The following is a 20,018-nucleotide window of genomic DNA, read 5'->3' as shown; positions in this document are numbered from 1 at the left end:
CCCCAGTGCTAATGGAGTCCCTCTGTTACTGAAGAGGAAGGAGCCTTGTGACATTGGGTTGTTGTCTACACGGGACATAATTCAATTTCCAAAAAAAGATGCTTGTCACAAACTTTACAAAAGCAGCTCCCTTACTCATTGACAATAAAACGTACCTGGTAGCTAATTCTCCCGGCAGCAAAGGCACCAGGAAATCTGAAACATCTTCAGAATTATAGATCATTTACAGATAGTTTTGTTGGACTAGAGTCCATTAAAACAACACACTCACCCATTTGTATTGTTTAAACCTGAATGTCTGCTGAAGTGGCTGTAAAGTATTACAGAAACTTTTTGCAGTCACAACATTGTTTTTCTCCGACACCTCACAACGTTTTACTGCTGAAACATTGCTCGTGAAGTTAAGTCTTTCTGTTTTTATCCTCTAAATATAACCAGTCATACTTCTTTGTAGAGAAAGCTGTCCTGCTGTGATACATGACTCAGCATAAAAACTCCAAACAGACCAGGACGTCCCCACTCTTTAAATAGCTCACGCCTACTTCCTACCACTATTGTAGAGGATAAAAACGACCCACATCAATCAAAGACATGTTTAATGATAATAACACATGCACATATGCTAACACACAGAGATTTTCCTGATTTATGGATTGATAAAGAGATTTCCAGTGTTTTATTATCTATATTTCTGTTGATTTTTGGAATTCATGATATACTTGCCTTTCAGCATCGTGGAAAGTTTCATATTGTTTTTTTTGTTGTGTTTCTATAGCTAATATATATATATATATATATATATATATATATATATATATATATATATATATATATATTTATAACATTTGGATGGATAATACATCTTTTTTATAACCAATATACAGCCGGCAAACACAAAACTGTTGGCGTAGCTTTACTTTCCCTCATGCGCAGTCATACGTCAGCATCATTAGTGCGTCCATGTCGTCTCACACTCGGTGGAGGTGGTTCTGTGGCCCACCCAAAACGTAACAGTAGCCTTACATGGACTTACACTTCAGGCTCAAGTTTAGCTGCTCGTTCATCAGGGCTTAGGCAGCTAAAACACACACAACAACACACACAGACGCACACAGACAGTGCAGAGACAAAGCAAGTGAGACAAAACACACTGAAGCCGCGGGTGGATGTGGAGGAAGGAGAGGAAGAAAGTGTTTCAAAGGGGAGGGAGATGAAGAAGAGATGGAAAGATGAGAAAATAATGAAGGAGGGATATGAGAGCATATATAACCCGCGCGCACCGAGCTCGGCATCAACCGCGGGGGAATTTAGCAGCACAGCAGTGTTACGTTGCTGTTCTGATTTGATGAATATTCATCATCAGGCAGAGAAAGCGAGGCAGCCTGGTTCATGGCAGCACTTTGATGTGTTGCTAGCTAACAGCTAACAAACAGAGGTTCGATAGAGTTTTACTGTGGTGCGTTCATGCTCTAATCCGTAAAGCATTTTCACGACCTGTTCAAAATGTACTTTGTTAAAATGTTATGTTTGGCTAAAGTCTAATAAAGAGTTGTTATGGACAGCAAAATAAAATAGGTATCAGTGACCAGTTATGTGATCCGGTGCATCTTATCCAGACACCCTGAAAACAACGGGTGAATAATACCAGTACACTGAGTGTCTCATCTTCACCCTCTTCTCTGTGCCAGTCCACAAGCCCAAGCCACTTCAACTCTTTCACAGCAACTCACTCCAAACCTGTACTGACTTGCATCATGTGTTGCAGATTTGTTCAGCGGTTTGAACAGATGTGATGATGTGCCCATTGATCGCGTCTCCCACTTCCCTCTGATTGGTGAAAACAGTTGACTCCACTGAGCTTGGTAGATGGAAAACTTTTATCAAACTTTATATTCCACATCTTCTTTTTACATCAAAAAATAAATAAAACCAGTGTGACACATCACTGTGAGTAGACTTTTGTGTGTGTGTGCGATGGATCTATTTAAATGTTAAGGCCATTTCCAGGTTGTAGGTATAGGTTGGGCACATTCATTACGCTGCAAAAACACAGAATCTTTGAGTTGTTAATTGTTGAGCGTTGCAAATTTTGAAAGGTAAACCTCATAATATATGAGAAGCAATTCAAAAGGATTTAGATTGAATTAGTGGATTCGATACTGGATTTTATTTTGATGATTGGACATCAATTACCGCAGCAATAGTCAGATTATTTGAATCACCTTTAGTCTTCTCCTATAGAAAAGAAAAGGAATACACATTTAGCATAGCAGAAACCAGCAAGTAACCACAAACATTACAAAAAAAAGGCAAAATATTGGAGCTTCCGTATCGTTACAATAACACTTTGTTTCGTGGCATTGCAGCATGGCTCCTTTGTTTCCTTCACTGTATGTTTTAAAAGAGTGCATCACACTCAATAGTACTGCACTCTCTTTCCCCCCTTAGTTACCGTTGCTAGGCCTGTCCAGCCTTCACACTTGGCCTGTCAATATGGGGTTTTCAACTCAGTGAAGATATGTTCCAAAGAAATAATAGTTAGGCAATATCAGAGAGAAGGGCACCGAAAGGACTACAATATGCTTTTGAGGGATACATTGATAAAATGATTTGTTACTGAGTGAATAAAGGGGCCATTAAAGTGGAGGCAAAGGCTCAGCGGCCCCAATGAAAGCTTCAGTCCCCGCGTCTCGTCTAGCAATCAACCTCAAATCAAGGATTTTATCGATATTGTTTGGTTCTCTATCGAAACACTTTTATTTGTAAATAATTGTTTTTTTTTAATATATAATAATACTAGCATCACAAATTGGTTTTATCTCAATTGCATTTTCAACATCACCCAGTCACAGGGGCTTAGAGTACAGCTGTACATCACTAAAGCAATGCGAGAAGTTAAACCACTTGAGTGTTAAAGTTTAATTTGTACCCACACTTAAATGCTGGCTCATATTTATAATAAAAAGTGAGTTATTATGACTTCCTTGTTTTTATATGAAATTGCATGTGACCCAGCAGAGTTTAACGCGTCCTCGTTCCCCGGCAGAGATGGAGTACCCTGACGACTTCCTGCTGGCCGAACTGGGCCACCTGCAGTTCTACAACAACTCGTTCTTCGCGAACAACTTCAACGGTACCTACAATGAGACCGAAGCGCTGCTTCCAACGGGGGTGAAGGTCACCATCGTAGTCGTCTACATGATTGTCTGTGTCATCGGCCTGGTGGGAAACTTCCTGGTCATGTACGTCATCATAAGGTAAGAAAAACATGCATTTCTAAAGGCACAAAAAGTAAACTTGCTTTCAACAGAAACGCGAAAAGAAAAAGAGAAGATCAAACTAACACCAGAGTCATTAGTCATTTTTTTGAAACTCATGTTGATTTACAAAGGGAAACTATGAAGGATTCCAGTGAAAACTTTACACTTAATGCATTTCTACATTCTGCCCATTCTTGAATTAGTTTAAAAATAGTCAATAGTCAAGGCAGTTGCCATTGAGTAAAAGTCACTTGGTGTCACCATGTCGGCGGGGTCGGCCAACGGAAAATCTGCTGGTGCTAATTAGCGATGCTTGCTCACTACAGGGTTCCCGCGGGTCCTAAAAAAGTCTTAAAATGTCTTAAATTAAAATTCGGGTAACTAAGGTCTTAAATTGTCTTAAATTTCATGTAAAGTTGCTGTAGGTATTCATTTTTTTGCCGGTGCGCTTAATAACGATGAGAAAGCACAGTGGCGCATCGTAAAACATCTAACCGTTGATTAATTTAGTATTGTGCAAAATGAGTCTGCGCAATTTAATGTTTACGGTACGTCGGCTACAGACGCTGACGTCAGGCTGCGTGTCGCCATTACGCGGCTGTCGATGTGAGGTTGAAAATGCAAAGAAGATGGGGAAGTGCAAATTTAACGACGAGTGGATGGAAGAGGATGCGTTTAGGAGGTGGTTGGCACCGATTGAAAACAACTATGAGGCAATGTGTAAACTATGCAAAAAGACCTTTTCATTAGGGACCACGGGGCTCAAAGCCGTCGGGTCGCACATGAAAGGAGGAAAGCACCAGCGATACGTTGCAGCAGCTAGCCATAGCGGGGCCAGGTTAATCCCTGCAACGACGTTACAAGTTCAGACGCCACCTCTCAGTCGGCTGCAACAAGTTTCATTTCAACACCAGACACCCAAAAGGCAGAGGTACAGTGGGTTCTCCATACTGTGACGAGGCACCATTCATTTAAATCTATGTGATCACATTTGTGTTTTCAAACAGTTATTATTTTCATTATTTGATAAGGTTCCTTCATGCAATGCATTGTGTTGTTTAGTGTAATCCAAATTTATGTATGTTATGTTGGCTCTGTTCTGCATCACAAAGGAATCACTTTGATTGTTTACATCTATATTGGCCAAACAGTGTTGGAAGGGTTATTGTCAGTTATTATACTGTCTCCTAATTTGAAAAAAAGTTTTGATTTCCATTGTAGGAGGCAATAAATTCCAATGAAATTGTGACATTTTTGGGTCTTAAATTATATATGTTGAGGTCTTGAAAAGGTCCTAAAAAGCATTACATTTTTGAAATGGTGCAAGAATCTTGTACTAACGGACACATTTAATTTTATCCAAAAGAAACACTAGCTGACTCAGTGCAAGTCATCCGAGGAAGGTATTAACCAAGAATGTGTGGAACGGTTGTGACGGCTCCCTCCTTCTGACAGATGACAGCCACGTACCCACCATATCCTTTTCATTAAGTCTGGTTAATATACAATATTTAATGTTATGTTGTGCTATTTTGCTCTTAGATCATCCCAAATCCTATGAACTCACCCCTTAGAGCCAAAACCATTGATTTCAACAAAACACTAGTTCCTTATCAGAAGAATGACTTCTAAGTGAATTTACGTCATACACAGTTCTTTTATATCTTTTACAGAGCAAAAGCCACCCTGAGCATCTGTCTGTTTGAGCACACGTTCCCCATTTCGTAGAGATGTGAAAGTCTGTCTTTTGTGAACGTGTGTCTTAGTGTCGGCAAACATTTCCTGTCAATGTGATTTGAAACGAGCATAAGTGAACATCTGGGTGTTGCAGTCGGTGGATCTGTGTGCAGTCATGGTCGGCCTGGTGGACAGCTGCTGTCTGCTCATCTATATCCTTTCAAACCCAAAACACTGAGCACACTGATTGTGTGTGTCTGTTGTTGTTTTTGTTGGGACACTGTTGCTCTGTATGTATGCTCAATATTTGTTTGCGTGATGAGACAACTGAAAGCTGGAGAATAATGGCATTGTCATTGAAAGGTTTTCAAATTTCACTCAGCTACAGGGAGTCCTGTAGACATACGAGTCACACACACACACGCTGATGGTTATTATTCTATTGGTCTCCACCTCTTCAACATTACCACCCACACACATTATTTCACTCACAGGGTCAACCTTTGCAGCGGACGGGGTTCATTTCCAACCCGCGGCCCTTTGCTTTGTATCACTCCCCTTTCTCTTTATCTCCCTTCACTTCTGTCATTTTCCAGCTGCTTTGCATAAATACCTCGAAAAAGAACCAGAAACCACAAAAAGTAAAACGCACAGAGAAAATAATCACACATTGAGACTTTTCTGAAATCAAAAAAGTCACAGGTGTTAAATCAATGCTGTGGTTTAACAATGTCAGCCATTGCCCACAGTAAAGATGGCTGCCCTCTGCAACAACCTTTATCCAGGGTGTCAGAAGGCAGCAGCCTCCATCTATTTGGTTGGATCTATCAGCAAATGCAGTTTCTGCCCTCGTTAAATATATGCCGATGTAGTGCACACAAGCTGTGTGTGGATTTTGTAAGGATATGAGAAGAAATAAGTACTATTGTATTTAGCCATAAATCGTTGGCAACAGTAACCAACTGTGCAGCGGTCAAATCCGCCTCTTCCTTGTAAACAATAACGAGCAATAAAACACAGCCACTCTCGCGTCTTTTTGGCTTCTCATTTTTTCCCACATGCCCTTGTGATTTTCATGACAGCGCTGCAAGCTCTGAGTGTTTCAGAGGACTGTTGAGGAAGATGAGTTTCAACTTCCAGCAGCAGACCGCTGTAGTGCAGAAGAGTTTTTGGCTGTTAGCAATAAAAAGAGCCAAGAGCAGATATTTCTACGAGCGTCTGTTTAGAGCGACGTGCCTAAAAGAAAGAGCAGGTGGACCACAGGGAGAGATAAACATTATGCTGAAATTGAGCGCAGAAGAGCCCGCAGACAGAGAGGAGAGGATGGCAAGATGAAGCAGGGGGGATTTCTGCTCGGGAAGAAACTGCCGGGAAGGATTTTTGTAAGGGGTCTGTTTCCATAACAACAGACGGATCCGTGTTGTGCGTTTTTGGACATTGTCAGACCTTAGCAGCAGCTTTGAGGCCAACCACAGACCTCAGTGACACTAATCATTACATTTTTTACATTACATGTCATATAGCTGACGCTTTTATCCAAAGCGAATTACAATAAGTTGATTCAACGATAGGGTACAAACTACAAGAAACAACAAAGCAATTTCCTCAAATAAGCCAATTTACAATTTGCTTTAGATAAGAGCCGTTATAAGTACAATTTAAGTGCTACAATTTGTTAGTCTTTAGTCGAGGTAGAGTCTGAAGAGGTGTGTCTTTAGTTTGCGGCGGAAGATGTGGAGGCTCTCTGCGGTCCTGGTGTCTTCAGAGAGCTCGTTCCACCATTTCGGAAGGAGGACAGCAAAGAGTCGTGATCTGGTCGAGTGTTTTGTTTTGTTTTGTCACATGGTGACAGCTACCAAGCAAAGACTAGCAGGAAGAATAAATTGTGTACTTTCTTTCAAGTTAAAAAAACGTCTGGTTAACAAATATACAATAAGTAATTACATAAATAATGTATTTACTGCATTAATTTAGTCCTCTAAATTATTTTACTAATTTACTCAGCTAGTCCTGTAATGTCAGTTTTGGGTTGCGCGTGTGATGGGAGAATGCACTGTGCATGCAGCTTTTGAATGGCTGTTAAATAAGACACTGCCAAAAAATCTGTACATTTAATGGAAAAGTAAACTGCTAAATAAGGTGAGTGGTTAAAATACAATAGTCGTGCTTTCGAACCAACAAGACCTATGCCTTTTATTTGTGTGACTATAATTCCATGAAATCGGTTGACTATAAATAAAAAGCTCCTCATTTCCATCTGCAAATTGTGTGACTCTTTGCGACGCCCCGTCAGCCACCTGTTTCTTTGAATAAAAAGAAGAAAAAAAATCAACATTCATACTTTGGCTCGGAGACTTAATGCTAAATGAATAGCCAATAACCCAGAGGGTGTGCGTGTGCGTGCATGCACTGCATACAGAGGGATTTTTGACCTTTCACTTGTCATCTCGTCAGATTTACATCATGTATGTGTGTGTGTGTCCTGGTCGCTTTAAATAAACATGTTTCTGTTTCCATGAAGAGCTGAATTGTTTAGAGGAATCTCATTCAGACCCAAACAAAGGTGTTGGTAGATGTGTGTGTGGAGGTGAAGGTCGAGCTCTGGGGTTTTATTTTGAGTTTTTTATGTAAAATATATTGATGGAAACAGAGAAAAAATAGAGGACAATAATGAGAGGGAAGGAGAGAGAAATAAAGGGCAAATTAAAAATACATCAATGAAAGAGAGAAGGTGCATCCTGTGCCGCATTATCTGATATCCTCTCATACTCTTATCTCTTCTATAGTTCCCCTTACGAATCAGGATGTGTGTGTGTTTATTACCTGCGTTGTGAGAGCCATTATGATCCTCCTGTCGAAAATCAATTTATTCCTTTTGAACAAACAAAAGGAATAAATTGATTTTCGGCAGGAGGATCAGCGACTTTTATCCGTCGCCCAGGTTTCTCCGAAACATCACTTCTTAATTCTTAATTCTAATTCTTAAATCAAATTGCTCAATGCTGCATCTGGACATTTCTCTGATTAGTGATAAACCTTCTGTTATGGTTCAAATAAATAAATACAGGTACGTCATGTTTTTTCATTCAACCTTGTTGTCTGAGGGGTGAAAGTAGATGGACGTTCTTGCTGGTACGACCAATCTAATTGTAATGTCTTCATAATGTTTTCACCCAGACCACACATGAACACATGCCCTCAATTTAATTTTAGGAGCTTGTATTATGTAGAAATTAAACTGAATTTCTTGAAACATCATGATCTAATTGGGATATTTGTTTTTTTTTGCGAGGAACGATTGGCATGAAGTCCCGTCATTCCAGTCAGTTGCGGCTAACGAAACATTTTTGTCGGTTTGTGGTACCTTCAAATATAATGGCACTGGAACAACAACAACAACAACATGGTAATTTATAATAAATAACTTGGATAGTCTCAATTCCCAAGTCTACCGACTTTGGTGTGTTCATTGTTGTCTTGTTTGGAATGTGATACCGTTGATTTTTGTTTGCATGCAAACGTGCAACATGGAATGTACGCAATTTAGTTTGTCTGAATTGTTGTTTTTTGTCAAAATGTTTTCACCAAAGACAACTGTTTCTCGACATCTAGCACACTCGTATATAAGTCACCCATCCTCTACCTTGCTGTACTGTCTGTGTATGTTATTTCATCTGTTGGATGCTGTCAGACAAATTGTCCCTTGGGAACAAAACAAAGAATCAAATGACAGTTTGACGCTGGGTTAACATTGGAGTTAAAAGCCAGAGGGTTGAGGATGCTGGCTTATGTAAGTCGGTGAGAATTCAACCGCTACGCTGCATTCTGTCCTCCTCAGAGCTCGGATTTTGTGGCCTGGTTCATTTCCATAGAAACGGTTACTAATTTGTTAGACGAAAGTCTGAATAATTCCAACCAGTGATCATATTATAAACCTACTTTTTGGTATTGTTAAACTATCTTGAAGACTCCAGTTTGTATGTATGGCAGCCCAGTATATACAATTTGCACTAAATCCAATCCAATGCAGGCGGCAGCGTGCCCTTTTATGTAGCAATGCACAAAGTCAGTGTGAGTTAAACAGACGGCTGGCTGGATTATGTAAGTTTTGTTGGAAAGACGAGAAAATCTGTCGTCTCATTTATACGGGAATCTTTCACAGAGAGAGATAGGTTGTTATATATGCTAGTCTTAAACCTTGTGACCTGGAAACTCTGCACCTGGATTGATGGTGTATGTGTGTGTGTGTGTTTGAGTGTGTGTTCTTCAACATCTCGGCCATCTTTGTAAGAACCATTTAGATCTTGAGAGTGAGAACATATTTTGAAAAGTAAGCCCATTCAGCCTGTCATCGCCTTCAGACAAATCTTCAGAGACTTGTTTCAGGGTTGGCTTTAGGTTTGAAGGTCCTGTTAAGAGCTCTGTTTTGGGTTCAGGTTGTCCTCACAAGTAGAGGCGTACCCGGTGATGTGTGTGTTTGTGTGCCAAAGGGTAATGAGTGTGTCTTCCTCCTTCATAATGACCACAGTGAATTAAGAAGCCATTATTCTGCACGGAAAATGAATCCCTCGTACACAGACAGTGTGTGTGTGTGTGTGTGTGTGTGTGTGTGTGTGTGTGTAATAGACACCCCTCTGGTTGCCACAAGACTTCCTTGTCGTTATGACACAGACTCATCTGCATATTAGCAAGGCATGCACACTCTTTAGCCCTCGCTGGATCTCTTCCTTCTGTCTTTTTCTCTGTTTTTACTAATTTCACGTCAATCCAATTCATTGTCTTAATTGGTCAAACTAACAGCCTCATCAAAGTGCCTTAATACTTAGTGCAGTGAACTATTGAACACATGATACAGCTCAGCGTAAAGTCACTAATTAATTAAATGAATTAAAAGAGCAACATCTTTGTTTGTTTGTCGCATTCATCCCGTCCTTTGGTACCCATGAGCATACCATTTAATACTACACAACATTGTATAGACAGTATTATTGTTACGTGGATGGATTTCCATATTAGTCAATGCCGATAAAATGGCATACAACGATACACGAAAAGCAAGAAATATGTTGTTATTGCATGAAAAATAACACAAAAAATTGCCTTGTCATTTATATGCTATTTGGTGAGACGGGATCTGGACAAGTCCATTTAAATACTGTCCTCCAATGTGATTTGGCAGTCATTGCCAGGCTTGGACTGCGCTTGCTGCTAACCAGCCATGTGGGAAAATCTCCCCTCAGAGCAGGTGTGACACATTGTGTTAGAAGAGACCTGAAGAGTTGATTATACATTGTTAACAGATTGATTACATGGTTTTGAGAAGGACAGTGACCGGGTCTTTTTTCCTCTTTCAGGTACTCCACACCATGACTTTGTACCCTGAAAGATGTGTTATCTTTGTGTTTAGGCAGATGAAATTTCAATGGTACCCTCAGCTTCCAGGTGGCAGTATAATGTCTGAGGCAGGTGATGAAGTCATAGAGAAACGTTGCAGTTAATGGCATTTGTGGAGAGAAAAAATGCTGCCATGCTGGTGTCAGTGATAAAGCACCTTCAGATTCCTCCGGTTTAAATGGTTCATGGAGGTTTTATTTCCTGGTGCTTGAAAAGACCACTTTCTTCCACAGGGACAAAAACCCAAGACAAAGGTTTCCCAAACCCTTGAGATCATTAGAAGGAGTTTTAGATGTTTAGAAGACAGATATCTCATCTAACACTTTGTTACATATTCTCTTGTACTACTTTCATATACGATATAAGACAAATTATTTAAAGCAGTTTTCGTCTTGTTAAAATCATAAGTCTTAACACTTAAATGATCTACTGTAAGTTGTCCTGAGCTAAAAAGCTATCTAGTAAAATACTATTATTAATCAAGTAGAATGATGGCTGAGTTATCAGTATCGCATCTCAGTAAATTAGGTGAATTACTATGAATGAATATGGTGAATTTCACTGCAATACCATACAAGTCTCCTTTAAACAACACATCTGCTTGTCCTCAGCGAGGGGGCAGTTAAAGAGATACAGGGTACAGGGATGCTTTATATTCATCTTGAAAAGTCTTTTTCTAATCTCCGTTCCTTTCTTATTGCATGATGGTTACGTTTTTGTCCTTTGATTGAATATAAAGTGAAAGCTAAAATGGCTAACTATCATTTATGCCGGAAATATAGTTTGTCCATCCCATTTATCTGTCTTCTCCATCCCTCCAACATGTCTTTAGTGAATGGATGAGTAAATTGCCATAATTGCGTAGTTCTTTTTAAATCTTTTTCTGTCCTTTATTCTTTGAGTCTGCTTCTGCCTTTTTTTCAATATCTCATCTCTAATAATCCTTTTCATCAAGACATTTTAACACTTTAACACTGTAATATAAGGATGGATTGATGACTGTTTATTGTTTTATTATATTAAAGTTATAAAGAAATTCATGAAAATATCAACAGTTTTGAAGAGAAAAGTAGCAGTGCCATGGACTAAATGTTCAACATTAAAATCCTCAGTTGTTTAGCCTTAGGACGTCTCTCACTAGAAACTGGCATTTGCTTTCTTATTTGCTTGCCAACACTTGCTTTCTACGCCAAAAAGCCCCTTTTGCCAAAGTAAATCTGCATCCTCATCCTCCCCTTGTGTGGAATTCAACTGCGGTGAACTTTCAGCTCGATTATCGCCTCAGGAGAAAAAGGTCACTCACCGGCCTCCATGTATAAAACAAATCGCACCTTTCAGCAAACCACACGACGTGCTGCACCTCCTTTGTATTCGAAAAGGTATTCATTAATAGTTTTTAGATCAGTTTGCAGAAATGAATGAATAAGGTAATGGATCAAGCTTTTTGTTGGAATAATAACATAAACTCGTAATATAACAATCCTAACAAGGTAAATAAAAGGAAAGCTAAATAAATAGCAACATATGTAAGTTGACGTTCAGATTTGTTACACACGTTATATCGCGTAACTTCCAATAGGATTTGCTGGTTAAACTATGTCATATACAGTGTGTGTCGCTTGTTGCACCACATCGCTATGAAAAAATGTCCACATTCATGTTCACATGTCAATAGACTGCCTAAAATACAATTTGGGTTTTCTCATTTTGCCAATGTGCAAATATTTTAAAGGTTGAGCTCATTTCAAATATTCCGAATTTACAAAAGTATGTTGCTTTTAAATCAGGCAAAATGTGCCTGGTACATGCGCTCTGCACCCGTCTGTATTTCCATCGTGCCTCTCTGTGTCAGAGTGTGTGCCGCTGACAGCTTGTCGAGGAGCTGTGATATATTAGAGCGCAGCGAAGATGAAGCAAAGAGGGAAAGAGACATCAGACGGCAGATAGGAAAATGAGGAGAGGCTCCTTCAATCCCTCAATAGCCATTTTCTGTTATCTTCATTTTCCATTTTTTGCAGTTCTTCTCTTTGTTCTCTGCAGTCCCGTTTCTTCCCTGCCTGCAGGAACTTTCTCCCAATGGTTTATATTTAACCGTCATCACACAGTTAACGTATACACGTCGCGCTCGCAGGGCCCCGTCGTGGTGGCGTCACGTCGCTCTGAGCCTCTGGGAGCCATTTTCCAAATCTGATGAAACGGAGCCAAACCATACAGACCATACAAACCATCATCACAGCGGCCCTTCTCTCCCCAATCAAGCCTTTTACCTGCCAGCTTCAGAACGGACCTTGATTTTCAATTGACTGACCGGTGATTGCTGCATCTGCCCTCCAGTGGGGGGGTTGTGGTGAATGAATGCACTGGAGTTGAATAGAGAGTGAAGCATTGGGCCAGTGCAAAAAAAAAAAATGATTGTGCAGGTTTCAAGATTTTAAACCTGTTCAATAACAATTTTGTCTGGTGCAAACCCGTCTCAGGACGTCATTGGTAAACAAACACAAGAGTGCACCACGCGCCTCTTTTACCTCATATCTCCATTGGAAATGATCGTCCTGCATATCCGGCCCCAGTCACAGACACAGATTACCGATCCAATATCATTGTTTAATCAGCAAGTTTAGTCTCTATATATATTTATATCGTACATATTTACATATCACTAATGAGAGGCCTGTATTAGCTGTTAACTATGCCTTTCCTACTTTTTACAGCTGTTGGACCTGATACCTTGTTGGCTAATACTTTAATATGCACTGTTAACTATGCTGTTTAACAAGGCAGTCTATAAACTGTTTGACAATAACTTATAAAGGTCTTCAAGCTGACAGTGAATGTGTTTACGATGCTATCATTAACATGTACGAAGACTTATCAACGGAACAATAATGACAGTATTTTAAAGACTAATACCTATTGAGAAATGCTTATTACCGTAAGGGAGATCCTTCACCGATTAAAGGAAAATAGAGATGCTGCTTTGTCGTCTTAAATGAATTACAAGCATGAATAACCAATATGCTGATTATAACTGCGGATCACAGATATATTGGCAGAGTTACAAAAAAGCAAATTAAAAAGCTTGAGCTAATTTAATCATCTTAGTGTTACAAAGAAGAATTGAAAAACAGACACTTGATATGTAGATTAATTTCAATTAGATCAAAAGAAACATAGATGCAAAGAACAAAGCAGGATAAGGGTGATGAAATTACTGTTTTCGATTGGATTGTCGATGCAGGAGTGCAGGAGGAGGAGACTTTTGCTGAGCGGGGGTGTGCAGGGAGATCAAAACAAAGGAAGAGGAATGAAGGGGGAGGGACATTTGACCTCAAACTGAGGTAAAAAAGTACAAGTGTTGTTTCCTTCACAAATGAACTTTCAAGAGTCACATGGATAAATAATAAGAGATTTCTTCAGGGAAAGTTTGCAACAAAGTTTCCAGCAAAGCGGAGGGGAAGACATGAAGCGAGAGGCAGAGGAGGAGCGAGGGAAAGAGATTACATTTGAGGAGGGATGAGTCCGAGGGGGGAAACATCAAGGCTGCAGCGTCAGACAAGGATGTGAGAGGATGGAGCGGTGATGAATGGAGACAAGTGGGCCTGGACAGCGTGTGTGAATCCCCTCAGGAGGCTGCAGAGACGCTGCTGCTGTTACATGATTTTGTTGGAGAGGATGAAAGATGAGGTGGCCGAGAAGCTAAAAAGTAGATTTTCTTTAAGACTGATGCAGCAAAGTTGTAAGCTGTGGCCACCGTTACACTTTCATCGCTAGTTTTCTTTTTTAACTCAGCTGTGTCCTAATGTGTGACCCCACTGCAACTGGCCCAATTGGATAATCTGATATAAGAGTCTATAAAAATGATGGATAAACAAACAAATGTATATAAATTCCTATTATTTTATGAATAAAATGATCCCGCTCTTTTCGTGGCTTCCTCTTTCCTCCTGTGCAGCACCAGTAGACTTCCTTTTGATGAAAATATGTTACCAAAAAAACTGGATGACTTCTTTTAAAACCATATAATAATACAATTGGGCTTTTTATCCAGACTAATTTACAATATTGATGAGTACAGCACATGTGTTCTCAAGCTGGCATATTAAATCTACACAGACACATTACAAGATCAAAGCAATCAAGCATTGATTAATAGTTTTTTTTACATTTTTTTATTAAAGCTGGTTTGACAAAGACGGCAACTAAATGCTCACAATTATACGTTATACGTTTTTGTTGAGCAACTGTTGGCAGAAAGGACTGGAAAGAAGCCGAGGACATTCTGTGTTTGTGTTTGAATGTGTTTGGATGATGGTGAGTGAGGAGGGTCAAAATGAAAGAGAAGACTAGAAGACGAGAGACGACTCGAAAGATTGAGTTGGGACTTGGCGATGGACGCCGTGCAGTACTCTGCGGAGACCTGGAGAGAAGAAGCGTCTGTTCAAGAGAGAATAGCATTCGAGGGTAAAAAATGGCTGACGGAGATTTTCTTCTCCTCCCTGCATGGTTTGTGACTGCGGTACTGAGCCCGAAGGACAGCTGAGTGTCTTTTGTTGGAGGAGTTGAGCACAAAGGATTTTGTTAGTTTTTCCCCCCGCTGGGGCACAGTAGGAGTTTAAAGTTGTAATCAAACAGTAATGAGTTTTGAAGTAGAGTGGCCTTGTTTGTGTGAGCTTGTGCCACCCAGTCAATGGTCTACTACCTTACAGCTTAAATCCTAGCGATCCAAACCTCTCCCGGCACCGAACCGAGAGCCTCGATCCAAAGGAGAAAAGCCGTCATCAACTGCAGCTAACGAGCAAAGCCAGCCGGGTTTCCTGGACCACCAGCGTTTAACCCTTTTAAAGGACAGCTGAGCATTTGTTAGCCCTGTGTTGGGTTAAAGTAGATCAGAAAAAGTCCCTGGTATATTGACAAGAAATAGGCACGAATCATTGGAAAGATTCACACAAGGGGAAGAAAAACACATCTATTGTATGAAGCAAAGGACTGAGCTGAGAGGATGTTTACGGCTCCATTTTCTCTGCTGAAACGAAAAGGTTACAGGTTCTCCCCGCTACATCCACCAGGTCTCCATCAACCACCTCAATCGGTCCCCTTCTCGGGCTGACAAAAGCTCACACGAGTTGAAGGGTTTTGTGGATAATGCCCAATATTTGCCAGGCGCCGCCGCACAAAGCCGGTATTCTAATGCTTTCAGCAGAGCCGCGGCCTGGAAGCAGCATTGAAACGAGGAGATACCGTCTTACCAAGAGCGCTGTGTGCTTCCACAACCCAGATCACGATTTAAAGAAGAAATCATTCATTATTTACCGTGTGCTGGGGGCAGCCGCTGTACGCAGCGCTGTGTGGGAGGGAGCCGTTCCACGACGTTCGCACATATGCAGCTGCTGACAGCAGCGGAAAAAGTGGCTCTAATGAACATCTCTTCCCAGGGTACACTCTCCTTCTGTCTTTAACATCCTCAGATCTCGGTTGGTGACTCTCTTTCAAGTTAATGAGGGAAGGGTTGCACCTTTTCTGTGCACAAGCGTGTGTGTGTGTGTGTGTGTGTGAGTGAGAGAAGAAGGTCTTCACGTAGCATTGCCACGTTCTTCACAGGCCCTTGTGCGTCGATGTTTTTAATAGTTTAGTAGATCCAAGTGAACAAGCATCAGATCTAAACAAATGGTGAGTCTTCAACATCAGAAAGTAAAAGAAGAAGAAAGTATCTCTCTGCAGTTTTAGCAGCCAGCAAATGGAAAGATTATGTTGCATCTATTTGATGCCTGCATTTGATGGTAAACCAGATACAATTGTCAGATGAGAAACTGTTGAACTAAAGGGTATCTGAGTTATTTTGGGACGGTTTCGGATTGTATAATGAGTGTGTATTGCACAAGTATTGCACAAATTTCCACTCCTGATAAACCATTTTTCGCAGACATTCTCTGGGGAGCCAGAAATTGAGATGAACTCCAACCAGCTGCTGTATTTGAATAAATTTTAATTTGGATGACAAATTTTTCAAAGAAAGTAAATGCCAACAGTTTTCGAAACTGCTCCTAAATTTGTAGTTTTTGCACCGCACATGACATAAAAAAACACGCCTCCGCCCATATATGTCTTTGATGATATCATTATGTTGTTGATTGAACTCTGTTTTAGAATAAGGGGGCGGGGTTTGACAGTTTGGTTGAACGTTGCGGTAAGTTAATGTTATTTTGTTTAACACTTTGAATGTTTACTTTTGATTGAATGAATTTAGGTGGCTGTCGGCCAGACAAAGTCTCTACAGAGTTTTGGGCGGGTAACAGAGCAGAGAAGGTTTTGACTACAACTACAACCAGGTCTCTGGTTTTAGGATTAGGTCCACAAAGAAACTCGGTCAGATTTGTAGAAAAGTGATCCATCCAAAGATGTGTAAATGCTGCCACTTCTCATCCGCCAAGGTTTTCCCAGAAAGTCTGCCAATGATCCACGAAGCCCACGTTGTTTTCTGGACACCACACTGACAGCCAGCAGCGGAATGATTAAATGCGGCTACACATTTCATCATTTGGTCCGGTTTGGTGCGGGGGAGCGACATTGTTTTTGCATTGTTTATTCTCCCATTCGGCCACTCCGGCCCCTGGAACACAACGATGGCCCCTGGTTTGTTGTGTGTCGTTGTTTTATTGTGAACAAGGCCTTTTCTTCACACCGGGTTAAGGGCAGCTTTAATGACGTTGTAGAGGAGCCATTTATTGATTGACTTTTTCCTGCTTTAGAATGCAGCCTTAATCCAAATATTGTCATTTTGTCACTACGCACAGGTATAAATTAGCAACAGGCCTCATTAGAACAGCAGTGGGATTTGGTCTCTAGTTAGAATAAATCAAGTCTGGTGGCGTAATGCATATATCATTCAAATGAAATACGCCCACAGTAGCATTTCAATGTTCCAGGTTTGTTTTGTGACAAATAAATATATTTTTATTAATTAAGTTAAAACAATGAAAGATACTTTTTTCATATCTGCACTCACTACATTGTCTTCCCTTCATAGCTTCCTCCTCCTGTTCTACGGTTTAATGGCAGAGGAGATGATTTCCTGGCACACAAAGATAAGAATAGACGAGAGAACGTGTCATTGCTTTTAGACAGAAAGCGTACGGACAAGAAAGGGTGTTTCTAAAGGGAAAAATGTTTAAAACAAGACAGTGACGCTGAGGAAAAGATTATTGGCACATGTACAACAGTGATCCTCCTAAAAGTTAACAAATGTGAGATTTGATCTAATTGTGCCTTTTATGTAATCAGTAAAAACTATTTGTGATTTGATTGTATTCGTGTGAATATATCTTCTTCAATGACTCACAAAACTAGGGCTAAATGATCATTTGTAAATAGAAATTACAATAATTTATCTCAAAATGGCTTAACAGAACAATTCCCAAGCCTTTTTCGCATGTGACCCTTAAAAATGAAGTTTTCTTACGAACTATTTGTTCACATTGTGTCGTTAAGGTGGACATGGGTTATGAGAGTGACTTTGGCTTCTTGGATTGATTTTTAGTACCTTTACAGCCTGAGCAGGTACAACTTTTTCCTCAAGTGAAATTTTTTTCTTTGTACTTTTCATTGCCAATAACATAAAGAAAGTAAATGGAAATGAGACGGCGATGATGCACGTAATGAACTGGTGATGATAAATCTGAGTTCTGTTAACACCTGGTTACTATTTTAGTCTCTGTGAGATACAGTCTTATATGACACCATTGTCCAAAATGTATGTCCAGTTTACCAGCAACGTGATATCTTAGTAAATATGAATTTAATCAGCATATTTTTTTTTTTGCTGTATAAATAAACTATATTTAGTGTTATGAGTTCTTTCACGTAGCCTATATCCAGACTGCTTAATTGGAGAGGTTCTGGTTTGTTAAGTAATTTAGCCACCTCCCCACAAGCGCTACTCCTGCATCTCAATCGCAATGTTGTTTTGAAACAAAAGGACATTTTTGCCAAACAGTTCAACCCCAATTATAACAACACAAGGCCACTGCGATGATGCCAAATTGTAGGAGCAGGAAACCTCACGGTCTTCATAAATCTAGGACAACTGTGAAACCAAGTCAGTGTGTTTCCAATCTGCCAGCTTCTGCTTCAAGGTACAATGTCGCATCTGCATCTTTTCGCCATCCAATAGTCGTGTAGCCATCAGGGCCCATCTTCCACATCTCAGTCTGTGGGGATGAGAGCGAGCTCCTCTCCTTACAGCTGTCCTCAGTCATGTAAACAGACACGGTCTCAAATGTTGCTTTTAGCAGCTATTGTTTGAGGTCTGAGGGAATCACCACAGCTAAGACCGTCTGTAGCAGGATCTGAATGTAAACACCATCTAATGACCGTCTGCTGGGCTCGGAAGCCTCTGTGGAGCTGCAGCGAATGGATCAGTTTATGTTGGTCGATTTCAGAGATCTTTTAGTGCAGTTGACGTATTTGTTTTAGTTTGCTATGTTTCTGTGTGTGTGTGGAGAATTTGTGCACGTGCACAGCAGTCAGTGTGCAATATCCTGCAGCCCTGATTTTAATCATGAAGCGAGATTGCTTCAAACCTCAAAAGACATTTTCCAGTATTTTTTTAATGTATTGCTTATTGTCCTGTTGCAGAAAAAAAGAAGCCTCTCTCTCCTTAGCTGACGGCATCATGGGAAATTACTTCCAGCGGCTGTTTTTACAATATAAAGATGTTGCGTCTTGTATGCTGCGTCACCCATCAAATAATTAGGTGCAAACTGTTTTGCCATCCGGCATGTTTATGCTTGCCGGTAGATTTAATTGCAGTATTGTTGAAGTGATTTGGTGACACCAAATTTGGTGTCGTATGTAGAAAAAAGTACTCGGATGTTGAATTGCAAATTGGGAAAAAAGGCAGAACATTTGTCTAGACTTGCATTGAGCTTCAGCTCCCGGAGAATTGGTTTCAGTAATTGTGCTTTATGTGCAATTTCAGTGGTTACAATACAAACACAAACATTTCCATGTTTTTGAGTATTTTATATGAAATCACTTGAAGACAACATCAGATTATCTTTGTTATTTTTCAAATAACAGAACAAAACAAAAATGCACATTACTGTCAGGGTTGGGGGTGGAAGGCAGGACTCAAACGCAGACTTTTCCAAAACAAAAAGACTTTAATAATCAAAAGGTCCAAAATCCAAAAGGCCAAGGGGCAAAAACACACAGGCATGAACCTACGGAGGCGAAAGACAAGAACAGGACATGCGTGGCGAAAGACAATGACGCGACAAGTGACACAGGAGACACACGGCTTAAATACACAAGGGAGGTGCAGGTGATTGGACACAGGTGGAAACTATTAGACAATCACAGGGGACAACGGGACAAGGCAGGAAGTGAAGTTACCCGGGGACACAAGTGGCAGAAAACTACAAAATATAACATGAAGTGAACCACACCGTGACACATTACCATTGACAAAATACGAATTGAAAGAAGGAAAAGAAGGAAAACCAGTTAGTCGATGTTCAGGATGAGAAATACACAAGTGAACGAGGAGGCACATAATCAGTGCACCAGCAATATTTTATGCTTCATAAATCTTTGGAGATATTTGTTATGTGGGACAGATGAGTCCAGAGTGCCACAGGGACAGGGAAGTGGTGCTTACTGTGTGTGTGTGTGTGTGTGTGTGTGTGTGTT

At 40.3% G+C, this 20,018-nt stretch overlaps 1 protein-coding gene across 1 annotated transcript in view; it reads left to right on the top strand.

Annotated features, from left to right (window-relative positions):
- The window catches only part of oprl1 (opiate receptor-like 1), a 37,083-nt gene that overhangs the window by 3,288 nt on the left and 13,777 nt on the right, over positions 1–20,018 (top strand). Inside the window, exon 2 of the mRNA XM_040193775.2 lies at positions 3,047–3,257. Coding sequence (XP_040049709.1) covers positions 3,049–3,257 — 209 coding nt within the window. The 5' untranslated portion in view covers positions 3,047–3,048. The remainder of the gene's footprint in view (positions 1–3,046; positions 3,258–20,018) is intronic.

Source organism: Gasterosteus aculeatus, chromosome 2 (genome assembly GCF_964276395.1).
Source record: "Gasterosteus aculeatus chromosome 2, fGasAcu3.hap1.1, whole genome shotgun sequence".
Lineage (NCBI taxonomy): Eukaryota > Metazoa > Chordata > Actinopteri > Perciformes > Gasterosteidae > Gasterosteus > Gasterosteus aculeatus.
The sequence above is the reverse complement of the archived record's forward strand: the minus strand, read 5'-3'. Positions and strand labels throughout refer to the sequence as shown.